General features: G+C 37.4%; 1 protein-coding gene and 1 pseudogene across 2 annotated transcripts; one reads left to right on the top strand and one right to left on the bottom strand.

Annotated features, from left to right (window-relative positions):
* Window positions 1-3631: 3631 nt before the first annotated feature.
* On the top strand, window positions 3632-4144 carry LOC120293621 (annotated as a pseudogene).
* A 5224-nt stretch (window positions 4145-9368) lies between these two features.
* On the bottom strand, window positions 9369-13324 carry LOC120293422 (eukaryotic initiation factor 4A-3-like). Of its 2 annotated transcripts, XM_039312670.1 has the most exons (8): window positions 12941-13324; window positions 11857-12097; window positions 11673-11753; window positions 10908-11015; window positions 10697-10816; window positions 10084-10251; window positions 9805-9891; window positions 9369-9672 (listed from the first exon to the last, which is right to left on the bottom strand). In XM_039312670.1, exons 1-8 carry the CDS (start codon window positions 13249-13251, stop codon window positions 9559-9561), a joined length of 1230 nt encoding a protein of 409 aa, XP_039168604.1. In that variant the 5' UTR covers window positions 13252-13324; the 3' UTR covers window positions 9369-9558. The 2 variants fall into 2 exon arrangements, with proteins under 2 accessions (XP_039168604.1, XP_039168605.1); XM_039312671.1 differs by lacking the exon at window positions 11673-11753.
* Between the last annotated feature and the right edge of the window lie 3218 nt (window positions 13325-16542).

Here is a 16542-nt window from a genome sequence, read left to right as displayed (position 1 = left end):
TAATCCTATTTTTTTCGGTCAAGATCTTGAAATTCAAATTATGCAAAATGACAGCATGGGAAATTACATGTTATTGACCTTGGAGATCTCATCGCTGGGCCTTTCACTTATAATCCTAATTTCCAACGAAAATTATGATAATTTCATCAAATTTCAATGCAAAATATGCCCAAAATTTGTTGAGTTAGCATTAATAATAGACGTGCCCCATGTATGAACGGCTAAAGTGAATTTCACTACTGATCTTGTACTTTAAATGTTTCCCTTGGATTCTAAATGCGTGTTAATGATCTAGCTAATTAGATCGATATGTTTTGGTGATTTTATTACAATTACTTAAGCATCAGTTGGAATGGTTGTACAAAAAAAAAAAAAACATTTTCTTAGGTCAATTTAACCACTTGAAAATGTACTATAAAAAAATCAAAAGTTATTTCTTTCATTATTTAAATTTCATTAATATTGTCTCACTAAATGAAATAAGTATGAAAATATGTAGAAATAAGCGTAATGGGGGTCTTAAAACTTATTGCGAAAGTGCAATCGAGTCATAAAACTTTCAAGAAGTGCAGTTAAGTCGTAAGACTTATCGCAAAAGTGCGGTCGAAACATAAAATTTTCAAAAAGTGCAATCGAGTTATAAGCTTGTCAAATTGATCGAATCGAGTCCTTTCGTTAATTGTACTTTTTGAAAATTTTATGACTCAATTGCATTTTCATGACCAATTTTAGAATTTGATTATACTTTTTAAAAGTTTTATGATTTGATTATACATTCGTGACAAGTTTTAAAACTTGATTGCATTTTGTTGAAAATTTTAAAATATAATTGCACTTTCTTGATAAGTTTAAAAATTTTCAATATACTTATCACAAATATGTATTAATATAATCACAACAGGAATTATTTAATTCTTACTATTCTCTATCGAAAGTTTTGTTTGAGTATTTTCCTTCTATTCAGCTTCACATTTTTGTTTGAATGTCAATCTTTTGTTTCCTATATTCTCAGTTTATTGATATGCTTTTATCATTTTATTACAATTATCTAAGCATCATTCGAAATGGTTGTATGAAAAACAAACCTTTTCTTAAGTCAATTTAACCACTTGAAAATGTACTAAAAAAACTCCAAAGTTATTTCTTTCATTATTTAAATATCGTTAATTTTGTCTCGCAATATGAAATGATTATGAAAATATGTAGAAATAAGTGTATTGGGGTCCTAAAACTCATCGCGAAAATACAATTGAGTCATAACAAGAAATGCAATTAAGTCTTAAAACTTACCGTGAAAATGCAATCGAAGCCTAAAATTTTTGAAAAGTGCAATCAAATTATGAAGCTTGTCAAATTGGTCAAATCGAATTCTTTCGTTTGCTGTACTTTTTGAAAATTTTATGACTATATTGTATTTTTGTGACAAATTTTAAAACTTGATTACACTTTTTGAAAAATTTTACAACTTGAGTATACATTAATGATAAATTTTAAGACTTGATTGCACTTTTTGAAAATTTTAAAATGTAATTGCACTTTTTGGACAAGTTTAAAAATTTTCAACATACTTATCCCAAATATGTTTTAATACAATCCTGGTGAGAATTATTTAATTCTTACTATTCTCTCGTTGAAAGTTTTGTCTCGAGTATTTTCCTTTTATGCAGCTTCATATTTTTGTTTGAATATCAATCTTATGTTTTCTATAGTTTGAGTTGATTGATATGTTTGGTGATTTTATTACAATTATCTAATCATCAGTTGGGATGGTTGTACGAAAAAATAAACCTTTTCTTAAGTCTTTAACCACTTGAAAATGTACTATAAAAACTCCAAAGTTATTTCCTTTATTATTTAAATATCGTTAATTTTGTCTCACAATATGAAATGAATATGGAAATATGTAGAAATAAAGATATTGGGGCTCCTAAAACTTATCGTGAAAGTATAATCAAGTCATAAAATTTTCAAAAGTGCAATAAAATCGTAAAACTTAATGCGAAAGTGCAATCGAAGTATAAAACTTTCAAAAATACAATCGACTTATAAAACCTGTCAAATTAGTTGAATCGAATCCTTTCGTTAACTACACTTTTGAAAATTTTATGACTCGGTTGCATTTTTGTGAATGATTTTAGAACTTGATTACACTTTTGGAAAGTTTTACAACTTGATTGTACATTCTTGATAAGTGTTAAGACTTAATTGCACTTTTTAAAAGTTTTAAAATGTAATTGTACTTTCTTGACAAGTTCAAAAATTTTCAATGTAGTTATCCCAAATATATATTAATACAATTCTAGCGGACTTATTTAATTCTTCCTATTCTCAGTGAAAGTTTCGTTTGACTATTTTCCTTTTATTCAGCTTCACATTTTTGTTTGAATATCAATGTTGGGTTTGCTCTATTGGGTTGAGTCTTTATTTTTGCTGCTCTAGAAATTGGTCGTTGGACATGTACACTTTTCTAAGAAGGCTGCCTATAAAATATATACTATATATTTTTCCATTAACTTTTTTTTTTTGTGAAAATTTTTTCCATTAACTTTCGCTTTGCAATAAATTGAAAACCTAAGATAACACACGAATAAATAGTATACTGTCACATATCTTAAATAATATAACACGTAAGACTCTAGAACTCTTCTTACCGTGGATGACACTAAAATGATTATGTCGTTGGGCGTGTCTCGAACTCGAACTAAAGCTTGTCTCTCTGCTTCTGTTTTGGATTTTGTCACTCAATTCTGAATTGGAGAATGAAATGGTAAATTGAACGGACTGCGACCATTTTTTTTATTATGTAATTTGAAGTTGATTTCGTTCCTTCGTCTGTTTTGACCAATGCGCGGCCATGTTAACAGTCGAATTTTGGAGGCTTAGGAGCTGATTTAGGCAGTTCGCCATTGAATTTTACCTAATCGAACTGGGTGAAGGTTTGCCGATTGTTGAACGCACGTGGAGCTTTCCCAGAATCAACGGATTGTGCGTGACCAAGAGTGGAAATTGGGATGATTTAGCTTAATTTGTTTCAAGGCATCGAGAGGAGATTCCTTTCATGAACAGATGCATAGTTGGTGTGCGAGCTGCTGTGGTGTTTCGAGTTAAGGCGTGATCAACAATGAAAGCATGATTGTTGAACTCGACGACCGTAATTCAAGAATATCTTTAAGATTCCTGTCACTCTATTATCCTTTTTCCTGTACTATTATGGTAGTTAAAGGATTTCTTCAAAAATTCTAGATTTTTTTTTTCCTGGCCAGTGTGTTATTTGGATTTAGCATTTCATTGTTTTTCTATTGGACAGTGAGGGATAGAGCCTGCGTAATTGAAAATATATCCTTAAGGCTTTAATTTTTCTGAAATTAAAAAGCTACTAAATGTATCTTTGTTCTTGGTTTTGGGCTTAGATCTCTTGATTTATCTTGGTATCTCCACAAAACCTCTATTCAATTAGCTTTGTTGGATCGTTCAGTGCAATTCATTATACAGCTATGTATTATCCCCAAGATATTTCTATGATAAAACTTAATCGTGGTTCCATTAGAACTTACCTACGTGGATCTTACTTGGACATTGATATTTACCTGTATTAATCATGTAGAGTTTTTCCTTTGATTAGCGTAAGGAGATGGCAGATGCCGAAGACATTCAGCCTCTTGGTGTTGATAATGGATTTGGCATGGTTAAGGTGAGAATACTGATGCACCGGTCCATTGCTATGGGCTTTCCTGGAGTGCATGGTGGTATTTGTGCTCACGTAATAACCTGAATTTGACAGGCTGGTTTTGTTGGAGATGATGCTCCAAGGGTCGTCTTCCCTAGTATGGTTTGTCGATCGAGGCACCCCGTTGACATGGTTAGTATGGGCCACGGGTTGCTTATGTTGGAGATGAGGCCCAATCTAAAGGGGCATTCTTACTTTGAAGTGCCCTATGGAGAGTAGAATTGCCAGCAATTGGGACAATATGGAAAAGATCTCGCATCACACTTTCTACATTGATCTACGCGGGCTCTCGAAGAACGTCCGATGCTCCTTATTTAAGCAACCCTCAACCCAAAAAGCAATCGGGAGAAGATGCCACTGATCATATTTGAAACATTTGTCCCTGATAGTGTTGTCAAAGTTAACACGAAGACATAGTGAGAGAGTTGATTTAATAAATGCAAGGTGTATAAATGGGGATGAACTTTCACATGGAAACTTAGTAAGAGAGTTGATTTGATAAATGCAAGGTGTATAGATGGGGATGAACTTTCACGCGGAAACTTATTAAGAGAGTTGATTTAATAAATGCAAGATGTATATATCGGGATGGGTTCTTCAACGCGGATTTTTTTGATTTGATTTGATTTGATTTTTCTTTTTTCTAACCACATCCCGACCTTAATAGCATACTTGACATGTAACCTAAAGATTTATCCTTTTGAAGGTCCAAAGCGAGCATGATATGAACCATAGTCGGCAAAAATAAACAATAAGGTTGCATCTCAGAAAAAGGCAAATGAATATAACCTCTCAACTTCCCACGTTGACCAAATTTCAGCTTTAACATGGGATTGGGAAATTCGGAAGGTCCAAAGCGAACATGACATGAACCATAGTCGAGAAAAATTATACATGAGGGTTGCAGCTCGAAAAAGACAAATGAATATAATTTCTTGAGGGTTTTCTCAGCTAATTCTCTGTTCCTCTCTCCAGAACATTGCTCCTCAATCACACATGAATCCATTCCACCAGAGAAAAAAGAAAATCACATGAATCCACTCTCAGAAACCCCAATCCAGCATACAAAAGACCAAAAAAATGCGACTTCTGAAGTTGGTCGGTTTCTCTCTTAATTTTCAACATCTACTCCGGAATAAGAAGGCCCGCTCTAAAATTACAGCAGTTTGAAAATGGTAAGTGGAGACATTCTTCGAACATGGGACGCGCTTCTTCCCATTAAACGTCTCCCACACGACTTATGTCCATCTAATTGTGGTGCTCATCACAGCTCTCTCTAAATAAGGTCCATTCACGAAATTTCGAGTGGAATAATGTTTTCTTTTTCTAGTTGGCTATAATATGTAGTCGGTCAACTATGCAACAAATATTACGTAATATTTCTAGCAGAATAATGTTTTCTTCTTTTATTGGTTTTGAAGTTTCCCGTAATCATTTAAGTGACCGTGAGTATAAATAAGGTCCATTCTTGAAGTCTGAGGAGAAAGTTCCTGTTAACCATCTCAAACTGATTCTTGCTTCTTCCTTCTTATCTTGAACCAGGAAAACACTAAGAGAGACTGAGAGAGGGAGAGAAAATGCCAAGGACTGAGCAAGTTGTTTTAGAGGAGCTTAGGGAAGTGGAGAGGAGGTTAAGGCGTCTCAGATGGGAGCTCGACCTTAAAGAGAGGGCCTTGTTGTTGCGTGCTAGGCGGGCCGTGAATATCAATCACCCGGAAGCCCGCATTGCAGCGACGCGAGCCAGAGTGCAGGAAATTCGAGAAGAGATCACCCGGGCTGAAGAGGAGCATCTTGCGCTCTTAGTAGAATTCATTGAAGCCTAATGGCGTAACGATCTTCTCCTCTAAAATCGAGTATACGTTTGCTTTTATGGGCATCCGAAGGTTAATAGAAGCATAGTGGGGGTAAGAATGGTATACTTATGTAGCTGGAAAATAAGAATGGTATACTTATGTAGTTGGGAGAATAATTGTTTCTTGGATATGGTTCTTGAACTTCAAGATTGATAATAGTGTTTTCTTGTTTCCTGGTCGTCCGGAGAATAAGAAATAAAGATATATAGAAGTGTTTCTTGGATCCAGCATTGAATACGTTTGGAGTTTCTTTTTTTACAATGCTCACTTTTAAACTCGTAGATTTAAAGTATATGGGGCTGTCATACGATTGGAAATATCTTTCATCCATTTCTTTTTATATATATGATTCTATATAATTCTTTTGTGTCAGATCATTTTCATATTTGCCAGTCATTTAGTTGCAATGAGTATGATGCTGGTGAATAGGTCGGAGTAGATGAGGGAGAGAAATGGGCATGCACAAGCAAGAAAAAAAAATACTGAAGAGAAAAGCTAGGAGAGTAAAATTCGTGAAGAAGTCCCTTAATTCGTAGATTCATCCCACATCTGCTTTTATAAATTTGTGCACTTGAGATCTTTGATGATACACACCTACTGGAGATTACATATCCTTCAATCTTCCCCAAAGAAAAGCATAATAATACCTGAGTATGTCATAGAAAAGAAATGTATATAGACGAACTTCAAGTATATGCAATTATATAATTACGTATTCTCTATTGCCTCAAAAGTCAAAATACAGTTTCCGCATGAAAAATTGTCTTTGCTGGTGCGGTGAGAAAAAATGTTGTATGATCTAATAATTAATTCATCCAACATGGAACTCACATAATTAATTGTCGAGACGGCATTGGTCCACAAGCTTCGAAATCTTTTGCTAGAGATCATTTAGGTGATCGCCGTCTTTAGTCTTGATCGCCAAATCGTCCACATAACATTGGATGATATAGTGGAGCAAAGTCCCTAGGAAGGAAAGTCATGAACGTTGCGCCCGCTTTCTTTGAACCTAAAATGTATAACTTTGTATCGGAATATTCCCCTGGAATTATAAAGGCCATCGTTTCCTCGCCACCATTTGGATCCATTCTTGTATTGATTGCTGCTGGAATATCCATTCTATCTGTAGCTCGGCGATAGGCAAAAGGAATGTGTCCTTTGAACTGGCATTGTTTAAGTCTATAAAGTTAACAAAACACTCTAACATTAGTCATTCTTCTTTTTCGCTGGCAAAATATTTCCAAGCCGAGAAGGGTTAGGTCCGGATGAAAAGAATTTGGTTTCTGCACGAATATTCAACTAAGATAACATCTGTTTCTCTCGTCAGCCGGTGACTAGGCATATAAAAGTAGATAACAAGCACATGCACATGCCCATAGACGTGCAGATTCCCCTTTTATCAACACAGGTAATAAATCCAAGATGTATAAATAAGAATGAGTTATTCTAGTGCTCACGAAAAGGTCAAAAGCCCATATATATCCGCATTGAACAAGAATGCGTTGGATTAGAAGTACGTAGTTTTGTGAAAATTAACGTGGAAACTTGATAAGAACGTTGATTTAATATGTGCGAGATTTATAAATAAGGATGGGTCCTTCAACAGAGGTTTTTCTATTTGATTTGATTTTTCCATTTTTCTAACCACTTCTTGATCCCACTCGTTTTCTTATGTATGGCCAAGAACAGAAGTCCTTTGCCTTTGCAAGACTCCTTCAAGTCATACCCACAAGCACTAGAGACTTGTTGATTTAATTTTTTTTGCTGACAACTTGTGAATTCAATTCTATATACCGCAACTGCTATCCCTGTCCACAATGTGAATAGCTTAAATGTGGACTTTTTTTTTTACATTTCCATTGAGCTAGCCATCACTAACTCACATATAACGTGGCAACAAAATATCTTAAGAGCAAAATGTTTGGAAACACCTAGCCACACTTCCTGAGAAGTTAAAGATTTGATCATATCCAAGTAGCTCGTGGTACAAAGTGTGACTCCTAAAATTCATTTTTCCCTGATTCAATCTCATGTGGTACTTCCTAACTAATAGAAATGTTTCCCCGTGATTTTACTCTTCCCTAACATATCATCAATGCATGCCTCTGTATTCCTTTTCTAGTGTCGACAAAACTTTGCTTGCCCGCCTTTTTACTCTAGAATTAGAAATTATGAATTGTCATCAAACGCGTTTTTTTCTTAAAAATTCATCCGTGGAATAAAAATTGAGAAATCGATTTTTGGCTCGAAATTGATTTCTATTCCATAAATTTTGTTATGCACGTAGTTTAGCTTTCATTTAAATAAGTGAATATCATGTGCATGTCAAGTATAATGGTCACATATTAATCATTGTCTATCATTAGTGTTCGGTGATTAATTTAAAATCGAGTGTCATATAGTTTGCATGTTAATTGAAAGTCACATGTCATGTTAATATAAACTATTTTTGTGCATCATGTAGTTTAGCTTTTATTTAACTAAGCTAAAATCCTAAAAAGAAAAAAAAAAGTTGAGTGATTGAGTGATAATTAGATGTCACATTTCAGTTGAACACGTGTTTCTAATTAATATTTGTTGCGGATGCTTGCGTTGCATCGAGGTAAGTATTTACTCCCTATATTTGCAATTTATCGATTGCCATGCTTTATTGAGTGTTCAATAATAGTTGTACCTTAAATGTTAGGAGATAGAGTTAAAATCAATTCATACCGCCTGCAAAATATTTTTCGAACAAATGCCAAAATGTATCCAAAAAGCGTTAGATTAATTTAGCGTAATCAAGCTAAATTCATTTAATCATTAGTTCGTAGAGGTAAGGTATTTCTCACTATACTTAACTTTGGTATTAAATCGACCCATCATAAATCGATTAATAGCGACTCCTATATAAAAATCATTTACATATTAATAACTTGAACTCTAAATCGCAAATTGGTAAGGGTTTGGAAGAGCTTGAGTTAAGTCTAAACTTAATAAACCATCAACCGAGCCATGTGCACCCAAGGTAACGACACGACAGTAATGTCACGTAGGACGACCGACGTCCACGTCGAATTTTCCGATGAGACAAATCGCTTATCGCATCTAACTGATCGATTTTTCAAATTTTTCGCACTTAAGTGAGCAAAAAGAAAGTTATGACACTCAAGTGAGCTTCTGCTGCACTTGTCCCCAGCACAAGGTTAACTCTTTTCCTATCTCAGATTTCAACTTAAAAATTAAGAAAATTCTACGGGGAATGGGCTCAAGTAACAACGTGCACAAGTGATTGTATTTCCAAACCACGCAAGGGTATTAAACCCGAACGGGCAACATAAATCTCTCATTACATTCACGTGTTTAGTGGGTCAAAGACAATCGTTCATATCCAACCTGACTGAAAACTTTTAGAATCTCAAGGGTTTTCTGCTGAGTAGCTTAAAGATGATAAGAGTTGGCGCTAGCTTAGCAAGAGCAAAAGTCCCAATGATACCTTCGTGAAAAATGGAGATCAAAAAGCACCAGGAAGAATACTTTTTATTAACCAGAAACTCTAACTTCAGATGGAAACTTTGGAGCGGAAGGTTTTCACGCTAAGCAGGGGTGAAAGACGTGATATTTGGGGTGCGAGTTTAGCAAAGAGTTTTAGACGCCTCGGTGAGAATTAAAGGTTAGTGAACACCCAGAAGTCAACGCCTTGGACTTATTTATTTGGGAAAGGGTGAGGAAATTGATGATGTCTGGTTTTTTGGAGAATGTCGATCACCACTTCATCTTAAGGGAAGTTAAATATCAATGCGAAGGTGGACAAAATGTGTGTAGGAGCCCGTATTCAAGGATCGGAACTCGAAAAACTAACATAGAACCCTCGAATTAAACATTCCAAACACAACCCAATTGCTTCCAAGTTTTAAAAAAGATCAAACAATGCGATAAAGCTATAGACTAATAACCGAACCTCACGCGGCCTTTTTAAGTGTACCCACTGTTATCTTGTCATATTATATCGGCAGGGTCCTCCGGACATTCGCTTATGTTGGTGCCATAATACTGCTCTATGTCTCTAAGAATCTGGATCTCCTTGTCTTTGACAAAATTTACCACAACACCCTGCAAAAGCACATGCGGATTGGCATTTGTAAATTGCAATGTCGATGAGAGATTTGTCGTTATACCCACGGCAAGAACAAAAACTGAAAATAGGATTGTCGTTGCCTCCAGTTCAAGGTTCATAATAGTTACCTTCCGCCCAAAACGGCCTACTCGACCGGCCCGATGGACGTACAGCTCTCTGCTGTTGGGAAGATCATAGTTGACAACAAGACAAACCTACAGAGAGTATTGAGAACGATTCAGTCGTCCACCCGCGCAACTAAATGGTCGTGGCGCAACAGGAAAGTAAGAAATTTGGCCTTCCGAAAAAGCAAGCATCCGACCTACGAATGAGTTGATGCACACAGCAGACAAAAACAGTAGAATGTCATCATCTGCATTATTGCGATGTTAGTTTTCAGGACTAACCTGCTCAACATCAATCCCTCGAGCCCACACATCGGTGGTGATCATCAACCGAGTCGTCCCAGATCTAAATCCAGCCATTACTGCATCTCTCTCCTTTTGAGGCATGTCCCCGTGCATGAAAGACACAGTGAAGTTAGAATCACGCATCTTTTCTGCAAGCCACTCCACCTGCTCGACAAATATAAGGAAGACATGAAGAGCCACAGCACAAAATATAGATCAAAGAGAAATAGAGCAGTAGAGGTCTTCATGATCTCTAAGTCATCGAGATGTTTATGTTCCACCTCAAGTGTGGAACCCAACGTGGTTGGGGTCGTACCTTCTGCTTAGTGTTGCAGAATACAACTCCACAGCACAAAATATAGATCAAAGAGAAATAGAGCAGTAGAGGTCTTCATGATCTCTAAGTCATCGAGATGTTTATGTTCCACCTCAAGTGTGGAACCCAACGTGGTTGGGGTCGTACCTTCTGCTTAGTGTTGCAGAATACAACTCCACAGCACAAAATATAGATCAAAGAGAAATAGAGCAGTAGAGGTCTTCATGATCTCTAAGTCATCGAAATGTTTATGTTCCACCTCAAGTGTGGAACCCAACGTGGTTGGGGTCGTACCTTCCGCTTAGTGTTGCAGAATACAACTCCTTGGCTTATGGGGCAGTTGTCGTATAGATCGCACAGAGTGTCAAATTTCCAGTCTTCTCTTTCCACTGGCACAATGTACTGGTCGACGCGCTGCAACCATACGAAGTAAAGGAAGGATTGTGTCAGAAGAATCTCAAGATCCCTAGCCACCATCAAATGCAACTAACCCAATGTAGCTCACCTCCAGCATCAACTCATCACGCTTCACAACAATCCTTATGGGATCGGTCATGAATCTTCCTGTCATCTCTAATATCTCAGTGGGGAAGGTTGCTGAAACTAAGACAACCTGCAGAGAATGCACTCATGGATTAGCCAGTTGTGAACATGAACGTGTATGAGCGATTCCCTAAGAACTGATTTTATTTAGAACGAAGCAAATCATAGCAATGTGCTGAAAAATTACGAAGCGCACATCATGGGGAGAGAAGCATGTCTCGTCGTAGTAAAGAATCTAATACTCATCAGACAAGACAAGGAGAAAAAGAAAAGAACAAGTGCCCTATTCATAGTAGAACTATGAAGCCAAAGAAAACCGTTTTATCCACCTTGTACATGCTCTAATGTCCGAATCATGTAGATATTAAGGAGGATGAAGGAGGAAAGAAAATTCCAGATCTCTCATCAAATTTTGAATTTTATAAAAATCAAATGCTCCATCTTGCAGCATGTTGACTAATGCAGAAAGACCTTTTGGAAATTCTAGGAATCAGCTGAGGAGAAGAAGGGATGACTATCTAGATTGATAATGATCGAAAAGTGAAGAGCATTTCTTAGATTGGACTTAAAAGAAGTAATGGCATTCGGTTTTATTAGGATAATGCAATGGAATTAAGCCAAGGGCTGGGAATACTAGGGACTATTACTGGGGTTATTGCGTAAAAGAAGTCATCTTTACTACTACTACTACTACTACTACATTGATTCAACATGAAGGATAGGCAACCTGAAGCTCTGGAGGAAGGAATCTGTAAAGATCATAGATTTGATCCTTGAATCCTCTGCTCAGCATCTCATCAGCTTCATCCTGGCAAAAATATAGGTAAGTGAATAGAGAGAACTTGTTTTGCAGAAAGCAGAAGGAAACTTAACAGGATCTGAAGTCGAAGGAGGTGATGCAGTGCACTCACAAGGACTAGGAGTTTGATGGCTCTGGTGCGAAGAGTTCTCCTCTTTATCATGTCGAGCACCCTGCCCGGAGTTCCGGACACAACATGAACTCCGTGCTCCAATTTCCGGATATCTTCACCCATGCTCTTGCCTCCAACGCATGCATGGGCTAGCACGTTCCTGTAATAACCAATAGCCAGCACAACTCTCTCCGTCTGACTCGCCAAATCCCTCGTAGGTGACAAAATCAGCACTTGCACGCTGAACAGAACATGAAGGAAGCAAATTAGCTAAGACAAAATCGATGGCCACAAGGCAGCAACCAAATTCAAATAGCAACTTTCAGAGAGCAAAATAAACAAGGGTAGCTTGAAAATCAACAAAATAAAAGCAACAGAGTCGCGGATACTTAATAATAGGAGCTTGTTGATGAGTGCATCCAGGATATTTGCTACACAAATAAGCAAACCCAGATTGCAGTTTCAATTATACTAATGCTCCTGTTATATAGAATCAATAATGTAAGAATAAAACTATTCGTTTTCCTTGATAATGAAGAAAACCTTTCATGCCTTGCAAGTGCCTAAAATACTCAGTTAAGAGGACCCACTTAAACATTCTGATATAATATACATATATAACCTGAATAAGTGCATAAACTCAGGCTACGCTTAATTCCAAGAAAGCTTCTCAAAACAAAGTTCATGAACAAATTCCATAGACTAAGGCTTGAACTTCTTTCAGGGCCATCCGTGGGGCGATGGTAAAACTAAAAGCCAACATCCCTCTGCCTCAACATCAGAACATCTCAAATTCTTTAGTTAACGAGGCCGAAAATAAAAAATTCTTCCTGTCAGAGCGATCGAATTTCGTTATGCTAGAAATTCGAGAGAGAGAGAAAGAGAGAGAGAGAGAGAGAGAGAGAGAGAGGGTTCGCCGATTATTTATTTATTTATTATTAATCCGCGGTGTCATAGTTTGAGCTCTATAATGTTAATAACTCATCTCCCCCTCCGAAGCAAAACGCATAACATGCCTCAACCTAATTCCACAAGAAAATCGATAGTAAAAGAAGGGTCTCCGCTCACGAAGAGGATCGCGTACTCTCTTCTGGAGGTGTCCACGATCTGGCAAGACGCGAGGGCAAAGGTGGAGGTCTTGCCCGTGCCGGATTGCGCCTGAGCGATCACGTCTCGGCCTCGGACAATGGGGACCACGGCTCGCTGTTGAATCGCCGAGGGCTTGTCGAACCCGTGGCCGTAGATCCCACGGAGGACATCGTCGCTCAGGCCCATGCTGTCGAAGCTCGACACGGCCTCCACGCCTGGCGCCGTCTCGAATGCTGCCGCCGCCGCCGCCGCCGGCGGGCGCGATAGGGTCGCCAGAACTGGCCTTGCCATCAAGGATGTCGCCATTACCGAATCCGAAGAGATGAGGAAAGCGCAAGAGAGCAATCTCGTCTCTCTGCCGAGTTGATAGTGAGCTCGAGAGAAGGAGCCATGCGAACGCGCGTTATATATATACGGGGAAAATTTTCAAATAAGGACAAGGAGTGCCCTAATTTTTCAAATAAGGGTCTGAATGGACTTTATGTCAAATAAAACCTTGATGACTATCTTAAAGTGTTTTTATTTTTCCAAATAAGAATTTGAAGTGAATGTTATCTCAAATGTGGATTAAGTGTGTTCATTTTCTCAAATAAGGGTTTAAAGTGATAATGTTGGTATGCTCAAGGGCATTTTCGTCCTTTATATTTTCTTGTTTTCTTTCCTTTTTTTTCATTTTTCTCTTTTATTCGATAAAGAAAACAAATTAAAAAAAGAATAATAATTTTAAAAAAAAGTAATAATTGACCCTAAAAGAAAAACACATAGAGAGGGTTGGATGTTGAAATGTAAAATAAAAATTGCATTTTGAACAAATAAAAGGAAAAAATGAAAGAAAATGAAATCCAAACTCAAAATCGGTGAGGATAATGATCAGATTGATAAATCAAAGGGAAAGTATAAAAATTATACTCATCAAGTGAGCTGTTCGCAAAAAATCAAAATAAACTTGGATGTGTTTTTACAGTAACGTGAGTGAAAAGCCGAAATGTGAATTTGCGATGACAAATCAAGGTTGAAATTCTGTAATTCTCGCAATCAATGAAGCATAACTTTCTAAAGATCAATAGAGGTTTTCACTATCAAAGGGCTACAGTTCGTGTGAAACGGGGGCGGATCCGAAAGCAAAAAAATTCGAGAGAAAATACGTGTGAAAAAAGGTCTTCGTTCATCTTGGGCAAAGAGAAAAGCATTTCCTCTTTTCCCTCTCTGACAAAAAAGAAAAGTCAGCCAAAAGTTTGCAGAGAGGGAGCAGGAAGAGAAGACCTGCGAGGGGACGTGAGAGTAAATATAGGAGAGAGAAAAAAAAAGTACAAAAAGAGAAAAGAAGAACCCGCCGGCTGCTGTGCAGCACCGCCACTCTTCGCTCCGCCAGCCACAGTCGCGCCCCGCGACGCCAGCAGCCGCGCCCGAGTCCTCCACGACGCCCCTGCAGCACTCGAGCCCGCGCCGGTCATCACCTCTGCGAGCCTATACCGCCGGTCTCCGAGTAGCACCGCCGTTCCGTCAGCCCATTTGGCACCGTCCTCCTTCCAGCGACCTAGTGCACGACGCCCTACAACACCACCAGACGCCCGACTCCTCCGCCGCTGTTTCTGTCCTCTGTTCCCTTTGCAGGTCGCTGTGCTGCCCTCTGATGCCTAACAACCCTCCGGTTGCGCTGCCCTCCGCCTGAGTGCCGCCCAGGCAACGTCTGCGGCAACTCGCGCCTCAACCCGCGCCACCTCTGCTGCTCTCCTTGCTTCGATTGTCGCTGTGTCTGCCTCACTTCCTTTCGGTGAACCCACAGCTGTTACCTCCGCTCCGTTCGAACGCCGCTGCCCTTTGACAACCAGCGCCCGACACCCACAGCAGCCCACCGTCCTGCAAATCGAGGCCACAAGCGACACCCGCGACATCTGCTTGCCGCGCCACCGCCGCTCTGGCGCTACTGCCGATCAACCCCCGCGCCACCCTCCGCCCGGCGCCGACCAGCCTGCTGCCCGAATCCCACACCCAGCTCTGTTGGTTGTCCCACGCATTGTCATTTATTTATTCATTTTAAATTTTGTTATTATTGTTTAAGTTAGAATATGGTTTGTCAATGTTAATATTTGTGCATTTTGTAGGCATTATCCATTAGGATTTTGTCCGGAATTAATATAATTATTAATTTAATCCGAGACATCGGATTATTATTTTTTAATTATATTAATTTTTGGGCTTTTTGGTAGAATTTTAATTGTTAAATTATTATAATTATTAATTTGATCCGTAAGACTTCGGATCCGATTTTTAATTATTTTGATCTCTTTGTCATGATAATTAGGGTTAGGATAATTGATAATTTTTTTTTGGTTAAGAAAAAAAAAAAAAAAAAGAACTAAAAAATCAAAAATCAAAAAAAAAAAAATCAAAATTCTACATGAGCATATAGATTTAGTAAATCAGACATGTAGGTTTAGTAAATTAGAATTTTTTTTTAGGATTACATTTTTAGGATTGCATTTTTAGAAATAAGTTAGAGTCGAACCTAAATAAATTCTTTAGGGTTTTAGATAGTGTTCGCGCATTTTAATTATCTCATTTTTCCAAAAAATAGTTTTATGAGAAAGGATAGGATTTAAGTCAAATTAATCCTCAGAATAAATTAGAAAATTATCCCTTTTTAGATAGATTAATTAGGGTTTTCATAAATTCTGAATTTCAATAAAAAAAAATGCAAACATACTAGGTGCATGTTAACTAGTTTGCATAATAGAATCATTTAATCAGAATTTGTTCATTAGTGAAATTAGGTTATAAGGTGCATGTTAATTAGTTTGCATAATAGACCCATTTAATTAGACTTTGCATATTAATAAGATTAAGTCATTATGTTAAAAAATGCATTTTCATAAAAGAATTCTGATTTTTTTAAAAAAAAAACCAAATATTTGCTTTGTGTGATGCAATTTATTTATTGAATGTTTGAGCATCCATGTGGTCACTTTTTGCATGATAGTAATTTAGGTTAAAATAAATTAGCTGCCTGCAAAAAACATTTTTGAAAATTAAAAAGAAATAGTATCGAAAGGACATTAGAGATATATAGTGTAACCAAGTCCATGTACCCTTAATCTCTGGTTCGTAGGAGTAAAATAATTCTCTCATTATTTTACTTAGGTGTTTAATCAACCTACTATAAACCAATTAGTGGTGACTCCTAGTTATTAATCATTTGCATGTTAGATAATTGAACCTTAAGTCGCGATTTGGTATGGGCTTAAGAGAGCCTAAGCTAAATTTAAAAAACTTAGTAGTCCATTAACCTAGTTTTAGGTGGTGCACCTGAAAATTAGATCGCAACAGTTTGGCAACTCCACTGGGAACTTGTGTTAAAACACTTAGTGGACTTAGGCCAATTTTTCTTTTTCTTTTAAAATGTTTTTGTTTGGCAGCGATGATTCCAAATACGTCCCTACCTAACATTTCTAATGTGTTAAATGTTTTTGCAGATGGGAGGTATAAGGGGAGTAGTCTATGCTAACATTTGTCTTGCTTCCATGATAGAAGTGTTGTTTGCATTTAAACCGTTGTGCATGTTTTATTGTTTTTAGCATTACACTATTTCACACACAA

Source organism: Eucalyptus grandis, chromosome 5 (genome assembly GCF_016545825.1).
Source record: "Eucalyptus grandis isolate ANBG69807.140 chromosome 5, ASM1654582v1, whole genome shotgun sequence".
NCBI classification, from domain to species: Eukaryota; Viridiplantae; Streptophyta; class Magnoliopsida; order Myrtales; family Myrtaceae; genus Eucalyptus; species Eucalyptus grandis.
The sequence above is the reverse complement of the archived record's forward strand: the minus strand, read 5'-3'. Positions and strand labels throughout refer to the sequence as shown.

Coding starts and splice junctions, on each gene's coding strand:
- LOC120293422 (XM_039312670.1), bottom strand. CDS start 13,251: ATGGCGACATCCTTGATGGCAAGGCCAGTTCTGGCGACCCTATCGCGC. Junction 12,098..12,940: donor GTGGACACCTCCAGAAGAGA/GTACGCGATCCT, acceptor TGTTCTGTTCAG/CGTGCAAGTGCTGATTTTGT. Junction 9,673..9,804: donor TAGGCCGTTTTGGGCGGAAG/GTAACTATTATG, acceptor GTGCTTTTGCAG/GGTGTTGTGGTAAATTTTGT.